At 41.3% G+C, this 17,537-nt stretch overlaps 1 protein-coding gene across 3 annotated transcripts in view; it reads right to left on the reverse strand.

The window, feature by feature from the left end:
* The window catches only part of LOC146316543 (transcription factor SOX-6-like), a 151,564-nt gene that overhangs the window by 18,644 nt on the left and 115,383 nt on the right, over positions 1-17,537 (reverse strand). For 2 of the 3 annotated variants that reach the window (XM_084734169.1, XM_084734170.1), the window contains exons 10-12: positions 8,428-8,577; positions 5,799-5,976; positions 3,281-3,477 (exon numbers count right to left, since the gene is read on the reverse strand). In XM_084734169.1, the coding sequence (XP_084590295.1) occupies positions 3,281-3,477; positions 5,799-5,976; positions 8,428-8,577 (525 nt within the window). The remainder of the gene's footprint in view (positions 1-3,280; positions 3,478-5,798; positions 5,977-8,427; positions 8,578-17,537) is intronic. The other variant, XM_084734171.1, reaches the window with a different exon arrangement.

Here is a 17,537-nt window from a genome sequence, read left to right on the forward strand (position 1 = left end):
CAGCAAGTTCCATCCATGAATTGTTTAAGACAGAGCAAAGCCTTTGAGCGCTTTAGAAAAAAAGAAAACACACACAAAAAAACGACTCCGTCCCGAAGAAAAAATTATGTATTTAAAGCTAAGAGAAAGAGTCTTTGAGCTGCTGTTGTTAGGTAACGAATAACAAACTGACAACAAACACCGTGGCCCTGCTGTCGTCCTCGAACCGGAAACAATTACTTTGAGACTTTCCAAATGAGCTTTTTATTAGGAGGCATGGAGCTATAAACCAAATTACTGCATTGCTTTGGTTTTGTTCTTATAAAGTTGGAAAATATAGAGCCTGAGAAGCATGTAGGGCTTTCCCGGCAACACACTCACCTTAATCTGTGATTGTTTCAAAGTTAACTTTGTTAACTCTTAAAGCTCTTTAAAGGGATAGTTTGGATTTTTTGAAGTGGGGCTGTATGAGGTACATATCTATCGTCAGTGTATTACCTACAGTAGATGGCGACGGACTCACCCTGAATCAGGAGAAGCAGAGTAAGGCATCAGCATGGAAGCAAAAAGGTACTTTAGCCACTTAAAAAAGAATATCAGTTCACATGTAAGCTATATTTAGAATATTTTCACTGCTTTACTTTGCCATCTGACACCTTTTACTATGGAAAACCACCAAATATCACTCTCTCCAAGCCAACCAAACTCCAAGGTGAAATAAGTAATTTTACCTTGCAGAAGAGTTGTTGGAAAAAGCTGTCTGACAGCATGTTAAAGCAATGAAAATATTGTAAATATAGCGCACACCTAAACTGATATAGATTTTAGATATAGATTTTTTTTTTTAGGTGAATCTTTTTTAAGTGGCTAAAATACCTTGCGTTGCTGACCCTGCCGATCGTGTCCACAGCAGCACAATGCTTAGCTTCCATGCTGGTTCTCCTCTCTGCTTCCCCAAACTCGGGGCATGCTGACAGGCATCTACTGTAGCTAATACACTGACTATCAATATACAACCCCGCTTCAAATATTCCAAACTATTCCTTTAATCTATGATCATTTCGAAGTTAACTTCACGCAAAAAGCTCTTTAAAAGCAGAAACTTATTTGGGAACATCGTTGGGGTTTTTCGCCAGACCTGCAGCAGACAACTCACATTAAATCTTAATAAACAATTTATTAGTATAGGCTGTTGTATAATTTATATTTATGAGTTTCTCAGTGTTTACTACTATAATGACTTATAAAAAAATCAACTTGGGACTGAGGAGAAGTACAGCAGAGATATATTTTGCCAGATTTTTGGATGTTTTTCTCCTGAAGATGCAAAGCAAACAAGTCCAAAAAATTCAAAACAGCCTATCCTTGGAGTGCACCAATCATGACCTACTTGGGGTTGGTGGGTTCAAAGTCTCCACCCCTAAAATATTCATGAGTTCCTCTCTCCTCCTTCTCCTCATCCTCGCAAGCAACATGGGATCAATTGCGCAGGAGAGCCGGTCTAATCATGTTCCCTATTTTAGTGAATGTCTGATCCCTGGGATGTGTGATTGGCTGATCAGACTGATTGAAGATGTTTTGGAATATGGATTTCCCTCTGGATATGAGATCCTGGTACAAAGGCCTCCGCTGTCTCCTCCAGCCCAGGGGGGAGGCATGAGCGGGGGAAGAGGTGAGCATGGAGGGGGGAGGTCCCTTCCCTGAGAAAGGCCCTTTAATTGGGCTAAAACCCCGAGGCCGGGATCCCCCCTCCAGGGCAAGTGGAGAGCTGGACTCCATTATACACACACACACATACACACACACACACACACACACACACACACACACACACTAATGTTAACACCATCTCTTCTCCAAAAAAACACCCACTCAGTCTCAGTCAAAGCAGGCACACAAACACACACACACTCACACGCCAAAACCATCACTTGTCATTGGCCCAGCTGCTCCCTCTTCAAAGCTGTTGGCTTCTGGGTGGCCGTGGAGATGAGAGGAGAAAAGAGAAGTCCTCAAGAGCTGCAGCCCGAGCCAAACAACACCAAATATCATCCATGAATATTCTTCAGACTCGTGCATGAGCTGAGCAGAAACCTTGAACACTCAGCCAATGAAATACTGAGGAAAATGTAACACAGGAGTGAGGAGATCCATCAGTGTGTGTGTGTGTGTGTGTGTACATGAGAGTAACAGAGAATATTACATGGATCTGATTGCACTATCGAGGTAAATGCAACATAGATCCTGTCTCCTTCTTAGAAGATGTATTTGCAAATTTTACTGAAAGAAAAGTAGTGATACCTCATTGTAAAAAATAGCCCAATACAAATAAAATCCTGCATTCAAAGCTTACTCATATGTAAAAAAAAAAAAAAAAAAAAAAAAGGCATAAAAAGAGTGTACTGACAAATAGTTGGCCAAAAATAAAGGACTAAGAGGGGGTTATTTTCCCTCTAAAAGGTAAAAAGGCTTATTATAATTTAATCCAAGAAAGCTGAATCAGAATTTTGGCAAAAGAGGGTTTTTGTGTGTATTCTGTGAGCATTTTATTGCTTGTATTGCATTTTGTTGTTTACTCTTACTTAAAAAAAATGTGCAATAGGTACAGCTTGCTTTTAAGGGATAGTTTAAATTATAAACTGTACTTAGAATATTTTCACTGCTTTATTTGCTCTCAGCCAGCTGTTTCTGACAGGAAACCGTCGTTATAAAAGCAACATTTTCTTAAATTATCTTAAGTACATAATACTCATTATGTATAAGTATAAAATATGCATCAAATGCCCTGATTTAGAGTGTCAAATTATTATTGCTGAAGCATTTATATGTAGTTTGAACTGTTCCAGGTGGATCTAATTTTTAAATCTTTTTAACGTACTGTTGAGTTTTAATCCCTAATATGCATCCTATTTTAAAAGCTGATCATATGTTTTGTATGTAAAATCTTTATCTACAAAGTAAATACTAACTATAGCTGAAAAACACAAAGTAGCATAAAATGGAAATACTCACATGATAGTACCTTGAAATTGTACCTCAGAAAAGTACAGTACTCGGGTAAATGTCACTGCCTGTTGATGTGTGTCACATGCACTGTACATTATATAAGTCCTTGCATTTGTGTGGTTCATGTGGATGTGTGCATGCAGACTCATGAGCATTTTAATCAGAATTCTTTCTCCACATGAAAGAAAATGCCTTTGAAAACTGCATTTAGACCATGTGATTCTTATAGACCTTATCAGCGCAGTGAGTCTGTGTCTTCTTATGGGACCACATGTGATCTGTCTGTCCTTCTAACCTTGTTGCCGTTGTTGAGGCTCATGCTGCTCAGGGCCGACAGTTTGGCCTCCAGACTCTGGTGTCCCGGCTGCTGCTGCTGGTGGTGGAGCTGCTCCCTCTGGATCTGCTCCCTCATGCTCCTGGCCTCCTGGATGGCCTTCATCACCGCGTCCTGGTCCCCAAACAGCGCTGTGGAGTTGAGGCTGGACAGGATGTCTAAGAGGGGAGGACAGGATTGCAGACAGGGACAACTCTTTGTCACTTTGACTGACAGGACAGGAAAGCAGAGCCAAGAGTTTGTGGCTTTGATACAAGAGGCCACCCAGGGTGTTTTCATCAACATCAAGTATTAATGACTAAATAGGGAATGACTGAAGTTTGAGTTAGAAGAAAAACTTAGCCAATCTTAAATGGTTAAGTGGTTTTATCATATTTGACAATATCCTGGCACCATGAGCACCAATCCCGCAGCTGTCATCAGATTCTTAAACAGATCTGTTTGGTGTATATATGGACATGACATAAAGTTTTACCAACATTGCCACTTCAAACTTTGGAAGGAAACTGCATGTTAATGTCTCATGCTAACGGTGCAGACCCACTGTACACAAGCTAACCGACAACAAAATTCACTCGTTGTCTATGGGAAGCAAATAAGTTGCCTCACAAAACAGGCTGAGAGATGGCAAAATTTGCAACAGCCATGAGCCAAATGCTGGTAAAGTATGCAAGTGATTTGCTTCACTAACCAGTCAACAAAAAAGGAGGTAAGTGGTAAAATTTCAACACTCACTGCAAATTTGGCTGGTGGACAAAAAAGTTAATTTTGAACCCTGTATACTGGGATACCTGTTCAAAAAAATTCAAAGGCGCTCGCATCAAAACAGCCAATCAAGCTGCAGCACCTGCAACATTTTGAACAGCTGGGTGATAGTCTATTCATGCAAAATAGTGTTTTCAGGAAATGTCTTACAGTAATATTGTTCATGTGAATCAACAGGATGTGGGATGGACAAGACATTCCCACCCACAAACGACCTGTGGGACAGGGTGGACACAAGTTTATACGATTTGGTTGCACACAGTGGGCCTGCACCATAAAATGAAAAAAACACAACTTAAAACAATAACTTTAAGCAAGTAGTTTTTAAGGTATGGGGACTAAGTGAAAGTAAGAGTTCATGTTACGAAACCCTGCAGTCTTTACAAAGCAAGTATCAGAAAATGGTTCTTGTGGTTCTTGAGACTTGTGTCATCAAAGATAACCTTTCAGAAAAGTTCTTTATAGTACCATTATTAAATAGTTAAATGTGCAGTGTGTATGATTTATGAAGGTTTACTGGCAGAATATGGCAGAATTGTTTTCATTAGTGTATATAAGAATTGTTGGGTTTTTTTTGTTACCTTAGAATGAGCTGTTTCTACCTACAGAAGGCACAGGCCCTCTTCCACAGTGAGTCCACCATGTTTGACTTCAGTTTGGTGCATGTGTTATGTGTAAGATTTTAAATGTCATCAAACTTTTAAAACAATTCTTGTGAAAAATTATTTACACTTCTGTCTAAAATTTGTATTTTTTCCAGTCTTGGGAAGCAAATGTTGCCAAAGTTGTTTTCCAGTCCACTTGTGTCTAAACATGACTGAACCTCCTCCCCCTTGTTTATGTGCAGCACTTAAAACTTTTGAAGCCATTGCACATTTGAGGAATAAGAAAAAAATAAATAAAAGGATGCAAAGTTTCCGTCGCCCTCCTCGTTTAATTAGCAGACAAATAGGAAGCCCTGTATGCTTGGGTGGCCGTTAAAATGGGCAAAAAATAACTTTGCAGGGAACACAAGCGACGCGTCCTCAAAGCCACTCCAGAGGAGCTGGCGAAATTGTTTTCTGGGGGGATATAATGAGAGGGTTTAGATTGGCCTTAATAACAGATAGCAGAGGTAGGGGCATAAAAGGTCTAGCGCGGGCAGACAATGATGTGAGGAAGCTCTTAAAAACCAAATAACGTGTGCTGGGTTTCACTGCTTCCGCTGCCGGGGTTTTCATTGGGGCTAAATACAGGGCTTTGGACTCCTGTAAAACACAAACACACATTCAAACACACACACACACTCAGGTCTGCTGGTGGGGTTGAGGTGTCTGCAGTCTATCAGGCGCATGCGACGCTGCTTGGTCTGTCTGTGTGTGGCGGGCTGAAGGGTGTTTGGGTGGGTGATGTTTTTGTTTTTCCGGTTGAGGGGAAGGCACAGTTTTACACTGTTTGCTCTGGATGGATGTACAGTACAGATGTGAACAATACACTGGTGTATGAGACTGTTTGTTTGCATGTATGTGTAGCGAGCGTCAGTGTTTCCCCTCAGAATTTCTTCTTGGCATGGTGAAGCAGCATTTAAACGCTGTGATTCTTATTGAACATGTCAGTAAAGTCGATGTTAATGTACTTCTTAGAGAGTTGCAGAGCTGTTGTGGTGGCCCGTCCTGCCCGCCCAGCGGTAAAGGAAACATTGGTGTTAGAGTGCATGTATGAGTTTGTTACCTACCCAGAGAGGTGTTCCTGCCCATGTTGGAGATGGGGCTAGGGATGCGGCCTTTGCCCATGCCTGTGGGGCTCGTCTTGTTTCCAGAAAATAGACCCTGTGTTGGAGACGTTGGGGAGCGAAGAGGCTCGGCTGTCTTGGGTCTGGCTGAGAGGTTCAATGGCTGTGTGGATCCTTCCTCCTGTCAGTTAGAACAGACACACCATTAATGAGGATCAAAATATAACTGTTGGAAGGCATATTAAAGCTGGGGTAGGCAGTTTATTTTAGGGAAAATGTTCCACAGTAACCCTAAAGCGTATTGTAATTCAGGTGGTCTGAAAGAAAACTACAGTTCTGCTCCTCCTCTTGGCTCTGTCTCTCCAGAATTGCTTACTGTACCTCAAGTGAGTATTTTTACAAATGTTTTTGTGTGTATAAGTGTTTTAAGATTTTTTATTATTATTATTTTGTTAGTATTTTGTGCATGTGCATGAAGACACACACGTGGGAGAGCATGTGATGCACTGGCCTGCCAAAGGTTTGCAGCAACAAAAGCAAGGAAGAAGACTGTTATCAAACCAGTGTGCAGGGACGTAAATATAGACAGTGCAGGCAGTGCTGCTGCACTGGGGCCCATGGGGTGGGGGTGAGAGAGTGGGCCTTCCAACAATGTCTGGGCCCGCGTGAGAATTAAAGATGGTGCCATTTCCTATGAATGCCTTCTCCATTGCAGTGTGTTTTATGATGAAAATAATGCATTGATCACATTTACTATCGAAGTTGTGAATTGTAACTTTGCTTGTTTCCAATTCCCTTGTGATGGTCCAGGACCCCCAGGACGGGAACCACAGTCTTAAAGCAATTTCTCAAACACCACCTCCACCTGTTGACATGAGAGGTGACTGTTAAAAGATAAGTTACCTGATATGCAGACATGTTAGGTCTGTTAAAATAGTGACACGTTTTTTCTTTCTTTTTGGGGGAGGCTTTTTTATGCCATTGTTGATAGGACAGCTGAAGTGAACCCATGGCCACTGCAGAGGAATCACAGCCTCAATACATGGAGCACATGCTCCACCAACCTGGTCACTGTGACATGTTTCTCTACACAGAAATAAAACATGCATCGAAATGTGTCACTCTTGCATAATAATCCACTTCTCCTTTGTCCAACGATTGCTAGTTTGTTCCATGCAACTGGCTGTTCACCAGTATTGCTATTGCTAAATACACTACTTCTAATGACGCTTTGAATAATATACTGTATAGTGCAACACAGCCATTATAAAGCAAAACTTTCTCTAAACTATATGTTTTGCTGTGAAACTAAGTCACCATTGGAGGTTTAATTGATTGAATTTGGTTGCGGGTGGTATGCCAAAGTCGGGGGGTGGCTGAGTGTGTGCGGGGGTTAGCAGAGGGTGGGGATTTTGGAAGGCGCAGCACTACTGTTTGAGTGTGGTGAGCTCTGACGCCGGTCTATTGTGACGCCGGTTGCAGCTGTGCCCCACACACACACATGGCTTCCATTACTGCCTCGTCGTCGAGTAAAGATGAGGCGTACGCTCTCTCCAGTGAAGGGGTCTGGGCTCCTGCCAAACAGCAGCCAGCGCCAGTGTCAGTTTGTGTGTGTTTGTGTGTGTGTATCAGTGTGTGACTTTTAAATAAGCTGTTTCTAATTGACGGTGAAGAGTACAGGCCCATGCGCAGATCGCTGTTTCAACAACTTCCAAATTTCCAGCCTCTCACTCTTACTTGAACTGATCATCATCATTATTATTCTTGTGCATTTTGAACTCACTCTTTCCGTTGTCTTATTATGTTGTCTGTCACTTTAAGTACCACAGATACCTTATTTTTCCCCATTTATATCCGTCATACATTCTGATTCTAAGTTGTTGTCAAACTGTCTTCATGTTGCTTTTGTCTTTGCCTGCTGTTTGTTGGTTCATCAACCCATCTCCTGAATTGCAATATTATCCAGAGATGGGAAGGAACAAAGTACAAAAACTTTGTTGCTGTACTTGTACTGTACAGGTGTCTGTATACTTCACTTCAGTATTTATTTTTCTGGCAAGTTTTTACTTTTACTCCCTACATTTTAACTCAAATATCTGTACTTTCTAGTCTTTACATCTTCATTGCAGGCTTGTTACTTTAGTTTTAATGCATTTGGGGTGATGCCTGTGTGTGTGTGTGTGTACTGGCCCATACACAGACTCCAAATTTCCAGTCTCTTAATTTTACTTGAACTCATCATCACTATTCTTGTGTGTTTTCCTATCAAACACATTTTGAACTTACTTGTTCCTTTATCTTATTATGCTGTTTTATAATTTTACTTGTATTTTTTTTGTTACTTTATGCACCATAAAGACCTTTTTCTATTTTAGATGTGTGTTTTGTATTTTATGGCATTCAAGCTGAAGGCTAATGGTAACTCTTTCTGATGCTCAATGGGTTTAACTGTGGTGACTCCGCCTCCTGTGACATCATACGCATACCCTCTATAGTTTCTTCATGTTGCTGTTGTTTTTGCCTCCTGCTTGTTGAACCCACCTCCTGGATTTCATTACTATCAATCTAAAATGTGTCCGCCTCCAACAACCCAATACAAACCATTTGACAACCTTTGTAACACTGGACTCACCTTAATCTGTGCGACAGGACTGGATGCTTGCTTCTCGCTCTTCAGGGCGGAGGGGGAGAGGGGACCAGAGGAGTTGGGAGCTTGCGGGAGGGGAGTCATCTTGGCTCCTGGCGAGATCTGCATGCTTGCCAGCTGGGCGGCATACAGCTGCTGCAAAAAGGCAAGAAACCAGCAAAACCGACAGACTATTAACATTGCTCGCCAGCAGCTAGTCAGTAGCTTTCCTCTTTCATTCTCTTTTCTTCTTCTGTGCCCCCAACCCCCCACACACACACATACACACCCTTGATCCTGTTATGTTTTTTTTCCCTCCTGTATCCTCTCCCTGGTGCTGCTCACATCTTCTGAGGTTTGATGGGTGTGTGTCTGAGCCAAACACACACAGAACTCGTATGGAAACAAATGTGCATGTGCGCGCACACACACCTAGATCTGAAGTTGACAGGCGTGTCACACACAAATGGAAAATTTGTCTGAGGGGGCAAGTATTTATCAGGGAGGAGTTCCAGCAAAACATTTTATTTTAAATTATCTACAATCCATCTCTGACACTTATTCTTTCAACAGATGCTAGGAGCAGCTTGTATATCGATTTGCATCTAGAAATAAATCCACACAATAGCTACAGACACATTTGAATTCTCTGCTTGAATTCTTCTTAGGTTTAATACTGATTATCTGAAAAACTGATATCTAATATATTTTTTCTGTACAAATATGAGAGTGGAATATGGATACTGCCAGGACCAGGGATTGCCAACCTTTTTCTTTTCAAGGGCCTCCACAATAGATGCACATTAAACCACTGACCCCTAATTTTACATCTATGCTGTTGCCTCTAAGTAACACGTATTTTTGGTCCTGTACACTCACACAATACATCCTCGATGATGGTGCAATATGTGAGAATTGTTTTCAATTGACTTATCTGCTTCAATAAAGGTCAAATACAATGAAAATGAATAAATAAATAGAGGCAGGGCTATAAAAACTAATCACAGTTTTACTTTATCACATGACTCTCTGGATGTCATGTTGAATCCCTTCCTCACATGGTTCAGGTCCATCATCTGTCTCCACAAATATGTACTGAAAACATATTTTTCTGTTGCTTTACAGTCTGGAAAAAAATGATTGACATTAATGATTAAAGATGAGTTAAGTTTAATTTTAATTGTTTAGTGTATTTTATTTGATGATTAAGTGATGAGCAACTGTTAAAATGTAAATGATGCCTTAGGCTGTTCCACAATAGTACGCCATTAATAAGTTTTCATAGGAAAAAATAGGCAACCAATAACCTTAGGAAGAGTAAGTCAAAGAACTTGACTGTGTCAAGGTGTGCACTACTGCCACCAACTTACTCAAAAAAACTTTAGTAAACATTATAGACTGAAAAAATGAAACAAATGTTAGATTCAAGATAATACAGCCTAGACAAACTAAGATCTAAGATAAGTTACAATCAATCAAAATGACCAAATTTGTTAAAATCTTCCAAAAATGAGAAAACAAAAACATTCTATTCCTTTTATGCTGGATCCCTCTTGGTCCCCAGACCCCAGTTTGAAAACCACTGTTTTACACAATGCCTGGCTCAGTATTACTATCAATAGAAGGCTGGTTTTCTTTATATTTCACAAAACAATGTGAACCACAATGGACATGAGCCACATGGCTGTTTTTGTTATCCTGCTATTTAACCTTTGTTTAAGTCTTGGCTTTCCAGGCAGAGCTGTAATTTTAAATTGTAATAGTCAAATAAAATAAAATCAAATTACAATTGCAAACAATACTTTATAAGTCTCAGAAAACACTTGAGACTAATCTTGTCACATATGGTTAGTCCTTGCATTAACAGTTCAGACAATTGAGTTTATTCCATAAGACAATAGTGGACAATCGTGTTTAAGTAGGTGTAGTCATACTTAAATTACATGTTGGGCATGGGTCAATTGAAAAACACTTGAAAATAGAGTAAAAATAATAGAAAACTTTAAAGGAAAAGCTTGGAAAGTATACGCCATTTGCCTCCAGAGTTGGACGAAAACATTAAATGTAGCAAAAAAAAAAACCTGCACCGATTTTCCATCCAACGAAAATCAAAGAGTCAAATCCTCGGCCCACAGTCCAGGGTCTTCTAAATCAAAGCTCGCTGGCCAGACAAACCGCTGCCTGTAACCACTGTCAACCCCTGTCTAAATGCATTGGAGTGTGAGTGCTGGAGTATCAAAGAGCCTGTCCTCAGGAAAACCACCCAGACGTGGCTGGCCTTCACTTAAGACTCCCTCCTCTCGTTCTCTCTTTTCTGCTTTCCTGCTTTCCTCTCATTTTTCGTTACTCTCACCTCATCTATACTCTCCCCCTCCTTCTGCGTTTCTGTCTTACTTTTGTCCTCCTCTCCTTTGATCTCCTCAGTTTTGTTCCAGAATCACTCTTCATATCTGCTCTCGATCTCCATCTCTGCTTCTTTCTCTCTCTGTTTTCGCCCCCTCAGCCTAGACGGCCCCCAGTGTTGTGAGATCTGATTTCCCTGTAGTCAAAACTGCAAAGCCTCCTGGGACTAGAGATCCGAAAGCAAAGAGAGCGCGATCTGAAAGAGGGAGCGAGAGGGGGATAGAGAGTGTTGCGCTGCAGACACACGAGACCACCGTCGCTTCAACGTTGAAGCGCCAGGCTCAGCGGTTGGGGCCAGAGGAATTGGCTGGCCCTCTTTCCACTTCTCTCGGAGCGATATTAAACACAAACAGAAGGGGCCTCGCCGTTGAAACAAAGCCCTGATGTCACGCCGCTTATTTTCCTTGGAAGGCACCAGGAGAGCTTGGGCCAACCCCCGGCGATATGAGATCCCCGTAAGAATGTGCCTTGAATGGCTGGTGGTGAGGCCTCTCGCGTCAATCAAGCCAACCACAGAGTTACTTCTGGTGATGCTTGATATTCTTACAGCTCTGAGGGGAGCAGACACACGAGTCTTTGAGGTAAAACACACAGTTAAGGATCTCACACCAAACACACCAATTGCTATTGTCAAAAAGAAGTGCAAATACTTAGCTGTTGTACTTAAATAGTAGTTATTTATTTAAATATTTATTTTTCTGACAACTTTTACTTTTACTTCCTACATTTTAACATTAATACTTGTATTAGTGCTGGACTCCAGCTCCAGAGAGTGTATTTTCAGAGCAGTGGGCTTTTGTTTTCAGGATAATGTGCTTAACTTTACAGACACCTGGCGACAGACACCTGACAGTTATACACAACTGATCAATTTACAGTGGAGGACTCATCCTCACTTGTGATTGTCAATTCATGATGGTGGATGCGTCCTGCATTCCTGCAGTGCTCCTGCAGCCAGCCTGAGCTTCCCTGAGTTTGGGGAGGAAGGGGTGTGAAACAACTTGCTTCAACTATAAACATGGTATATTAAATAGGATTTCAACTATTTTATATATCATCTATGGCTCCAACTGCTGTACTCATTTTTGAACATGCAATTGCCACACATTACTCCTTAGATGCATTAGAGGGGAATTATTGATTGTTTTTATTTTGCATCATTGTGCCTTCACTAAATCAAGACTGACTTAAAACTAAATGGATGGGACAGTAACACGTCAAAAAGATGATTTCTTGGTGGATCCCCAGTATCAGCATGCATCAGTATCACATATGACAGAAGTAAAGGTAAAGTTCAATTAGCTTTGCACAGAAACAGCTGCTAGAAATGTTCCTCAGAGGAATACTTTTTACTAGGGATGCACCGATCGACTAGCCAGAGACCAGAACTGGCCAGTTTTCAACAAGTCCGGCCCTGACAGGGGACCGGCCAGTCAACGTCGCATATCCGATTCTGTGCCTATCATTGTCACATATGTGTTCTGCATGATGGTCACGTCATGCGCACAGCAGACAAACTGACCGTGATGTCACACCCCCCACAGCACTAATCACAGCTAGAGAAGACAAACAGTCTACGACGAGACAGAGCAGCTGACAATGTCGCAGAACACCCGTAAACTTCGTAGCTCTTCAGGCAAATGTTAGCCAGCAGCAGACTGCTGTTCACAGAGGGACAATTAAAATCACACTGCACTTCTACTGGCCCTGAATTAAATATCTGTTGGTACAGCAACTGACATGAACATTTTGGAATTTTCCACAACTACTCCTTTGATCTTTTAGCCCTGTTTCACACTGACACCTTTTAGCCCTGGGTTTAGTCCATTAGCAGGAGACAACCCCACAAACTCAGGGCCAGCAAGACTTAAGCTAATGTCAAGGTAAGTCCGCTTTGAAATGTGCCAAGATTTTGCCAGTGAAAGTTTTCCTAGCCTGGAACTAATAGCTCCTTTAGTCTTGGGCTGCAGTGTGGAAAACCCTATTTTGTGCTTCTCGCTTATTTTTTAAGTATTTCTTCACACGCCATTTAGACACCAATACTGTGTTACAAGTATCGATTTAGCATCGGTATTGGAAAAAAAACCCCAAACAATCCCCAACTCTACCTTTACCAGAGTCATTTTTTATACTAGTATCTGTACTTGAGTAGAGAATCTGTGTACTTCCGCCACCTCTGGCTCTTGTGATGTTTGCAGTGATCCAGTCAGCAATTACAAATAAGAAGATGGAGCTGTTGAACAAAGAATAAGAGCTTTTACCTGATTTTTTCTCTGTGTTTCTCAAATAGATTGATTGGTGACTGGGGAGGCCAATGTGCAGCGTAAACAAACCCAACTAGAGCTCTCACCATTCAGTCAAACCCCAAGGGAAGACAATGCCGCAATTTCCTAAATTACAAATTGACAAAGAGGGCCTCAAACCACGCCACAGCTGTCCAGTCTATCTGACTGGTCTTTAGTGCTAATTTGACTAAAATCCAAATGATTAGTCTGTCATTTATGACCGTCCTGATCATCAGCAGCTTTTCTAACAGACTTGGCCTACCTCGGCATAATCCTCAAGCAGAGAGGAGGTGATGGTGTTGTGGTCGGGTTGTGGGCAGCACTTGTCTGGACTGCCAACAGCATCCTCCACACTCAGACCGGCCTGTCCCATTAGGACTGAGTGGAGAATCCCTTTAGCCGGCCTCTTTTAGTGTCGAGCTGCTATCGATCTCAGGAGTACACAAAACAAATGAGGTTTTGTCTTTTTCAGCAGGTTTGCAGTGGGGGGAGGAGGAGGAGGAGGAGGAGGAAGAGAGTGAAATGGATCGACTGCCACTGAGCTGGCCCACACAGACGATGGAGGCTAAATATTTCACTGGGAGGGTTTGTTGTGTCCAAGATAGTGAAAGAGATACACAGAGAGGCAGGCTGCATAAAGACAACCATTATCTCACTTCCAGCTCTTTTACAGAACAGATGCTTCGTTTTTTTAAGTTGAGACAAACCACATCTGATTGCCTTCCGATCATTGTCCTCATTCCATGACAAAGAAAGCTATTCTGGCCGAATTACTGTATGCTGGCAACAAGGAGGAGATCATGACTCTGGGGCATAAAAGTTTGTTGCTCACCATCGTCTCCATGCCTCAGACACTGCAACAAAAATAGGCAGAACAGCAAGACAGACAGTGAGAAATGTCTTATGATTTCAACAAGAATGTCTGCTAAGCAACTGTATTACACTCGCATTAGCCACGACAAAGGGGGCCTTTCTTCAGCAGGAATCCACTGTTTGTGAAGGGGTCTACTGCGAGGCTCTGGAAACAATTGACCCGATCAAGTTCCCACGCCGACGGCACAACATTTGTGCTATCACAATTGCTAGGTCAGAGCATGATGAGTGGCGCACAAAAGGGCAGCTTCTGCCAAAATATTTCTGTTAGTCTGCTTTTGATTTGATAAAGGAAATGATCTCTTATTGCTTTTACTTTCTGAACCTTTAATGTGTCCAGTGATTTTCGAGCAAACATCTTATTGCTTGTGCAGGTTTATTTTCACAGCTTATGTCTGCTTGACCATCAGTGCCAGCCAGCTGTCTGAGGGCATGCTATGGGGCAGAACTACGAAACATCTGGAGGAGTCTGCTACAACATCTGTCTATCCTGTACTGAGCACAGATTTGGCATTAAAAAGGTTTGATTCCAGCTGGTGTGTACTTGACTGCAGTATGTAGCAGAAGAGATCACTAACGTAGAACTAACATGGTGTAATTGTGAATTTACACTGCTTTTTTATAGGCTAACACACAGTTTCACACACTGCTTAAGTTAAGGCCATCGTGAAGTGAAAGTGTAACTGACACTAACAACTAATGAACACAGACAAGATCTCAGTGTGTGTGCTGGACGGCCATGTCAGCGCCTTTACAGTAGTGGCTTATTTAAATCCCAACTGACTGACTCATCAAAAGGCACAAAGGAAAAGTACATTTAATCGATTACAAATGATGATTAATGACTCAGTAATACATGCAACTACATGAATTAAACAGTATGTTTATCTCACCCCATAACACATTCCATATGGCTTGTCTGACACATTTTTCTTTTATTTCAAACAGTGCAACAGTGCATCTGGCCTCAGTTCACACATCACCAAATAGGGTGGGGTCAAGGTCAGGGGAAAAGGCCAGAAACAGTTTTCATGCATGATATATTAGTGATGAGTAAAGCTGGACATACACTGTACAATTTGAGCCAGTTTCTGACTTGATTCCTGGGCCGCCCGACTCACTTTAGAGTCAGACTGAATCTCAGCTTTACTGAGTATTTGTTTGCCTTGAAATGTACAGAGGGGAGTCAAGAAAGATCAACTGCTTCGAATGGCCGTTGGACAATTTGAATGGATTTCTGACATATCAGAAATCGCCAGGCTGTTGAAGAGCCACGAGTCAATTCACGGCACATAATGTAGCTTACCTCAAATTCTCTCTGCTAAATGGACAATCTATCCCCATCTTCTTGGCCAGAATGTTTAAGAAAGTTGATAAAAGTCAGAATTTCAAGGAAACTTTCACCACTAGCTTTTTGAGTTGTGAATCAAAGTCAAAGTGAGAGTGAACCTGATTTGTCATTGTTTGTGCGCTTGAAAAATTAAAGGGTTACAATTGAAAATATGAAATTATTAACCTTTATTCACTTTCACTTCAGTGAGTTTACTCATTTGAAATATACTTTTTGGGCGTTTCTAAAACTAAAAGAATTTAAACAAGAAAAGTAAATGATCTCAATAAAATATTATAAGTAGGTAAAACTTACAAAACCTAGGACTTTGAGTTGGGCTCAAAACTCAGAAAATATTTTCACAGTACACCTATGAGTCCATGCAGACCATTGCCCTTTTTTCTTTAGAAGTTTCAGGACACAGGATGCCGCAGATGATCAAGGCAGCATAATTCTGTCCTGTTGCCATTATTGCTTGCAAACAAACTCCCACCTGATGCAGAGCTTTCAAACGAATCTTTATTGAAAACTATCAATAGCAAGGAGGGAATGACGGTCAGTTTTATTTTATTTCACATTGTACAGTGTGAGCACTCAGTCGTGGCTTGATGATCAAACTGTACAATGTGAGCACATAAATCGTGAGCTTTGGCTTTGCAGCGCAGGTGACTGACTCATACACAAGGAGTTGGAATTAAGCAAGATTTCTAAAATCGTGCAGTGTATGCCCAGCCTCAAGAAAAATAAAGAAGTTAGCAGAGGCGTGTTAGCAAGGCTCTGGGTAGAAAACATCCATTCACAATAATTGCAAGAAAACAGATTCTCAATGCTGTCATTGTCCCTCACCTCCCAAAGGCAGAGCCCATAAAGAAAGCAGAGCCAGGACTGAGAAAGAGAGAGAAAGAGCCACTCTGGCACTACTGCGTAACCGCAATGGCTACATGCAGGCCAAAGGGCTTAAGATAGTGCAGGATGTAGAGAAATAAAATGTCTCTGGTCTATTCATCAGTTTTATTGTAAATCTCTTACATGAGAATGTTAGTTCAGGGTTTCCTGCAGAATTTTGAAGCAGAGATAGACCACCTAGCCTGAAGCAAAGACCCCCGCTAACATCAGGAGAAGTGATTCCACTTCAACTAGCAAAGATGCTACAGCACACAGCAAAGAACATTTCTGTAATGAGTTAGGCAATTATTTAGATCAGCGCTTGTCAAACTTTTCTTCAATACTGTAACCACTTTGAAACATTTTTTTCAGTCAAATGAGAGTGCAAAACATTTTTGGTATAGAAAAACTGCCTATATAAAGCGATATTATATAGGGCGACGCCGTTGTGTCAGTGTCAGCTCGTTGACATGAATGCCATTAAAGCATATTCTTCCTGATACTGAGGGGATTTTGTTGGCTTTGTCTTTTCTTTCTCAGTGTTTTCAGCTGTATAACTGCCGCATTTAAACCACAAATCCATTGTCTTGATTTCTGATTTCTTGATTTCAATCAGCACCCAAACTGCCTTCTCGTTCACAGTAAACATGATCGTGTTTGTTGTTTTCTTCTTCTGTGAGGATTCACAGCAGTTGACAGTTTTCTGCAGCTACTGATTGCATTGAAAATATGAATACAAAGGAATATAAAATGTGATTTGCAGTACCCAAGGTACCCCTAGGGCAGAGGTCAGTAAGGCCCTCTTGCCCATCTCCAGTGGCTCCTTGCGGCTTCAATATATGGCTGGCAAATCAGTAAGTCTCAGAGGAAAATAGAGAACTTAATAGTTGTGGCTCCAAACAGATTTTATTGTCTTTTTTTGGCCAAAAATGGCTCTAATGAGAGTAAAGGTGGCAGACTCCATGCCATAGGGGCACTAGTACCCCCATTTGAGACACATGGTAAAGTTTAAACAACTTTACAGTAACTAAACTGATCACAAGATGAGATGTGTTAGAATCTGTCAGACTCAATGGATCATATCATATGTTCGCTGTATAGTTATTAACCAATATTCTGCAATGTTGAGAAATACAGAAATACGATTTTCCAATTAGGAACATTCAAGGCAAATGGTTCAATTACTAATACATTTTCTGAGGAAAACCCTGTCATTGTGAAGCTCTGCCACATTCAAACAGGCAGCTCGCACACACAACAAAGACATGCACAAAAGACCTATAATATACATGACACATGTCAATATAGATTGCAGGGGTTAAGGTGAAGTGTTTATTCAC

The sequence above is a fragment of the Lutjanus erythropterus genome, chromosome 13 (genome assembly GCF_056507025.1).
Source record: "Lutjanus erythropterus isolate fLutEry1 chromosome 13, fLutEry1.hap2, whole genome shotgun sequence".
Classification (NCBI taxonomy): Eukaryota; Metazoa; Chordata; class Actinopteri; order Lutjaniformes; family Lutjanidae; genus Lutjanus; species Lutjanus erythropterus.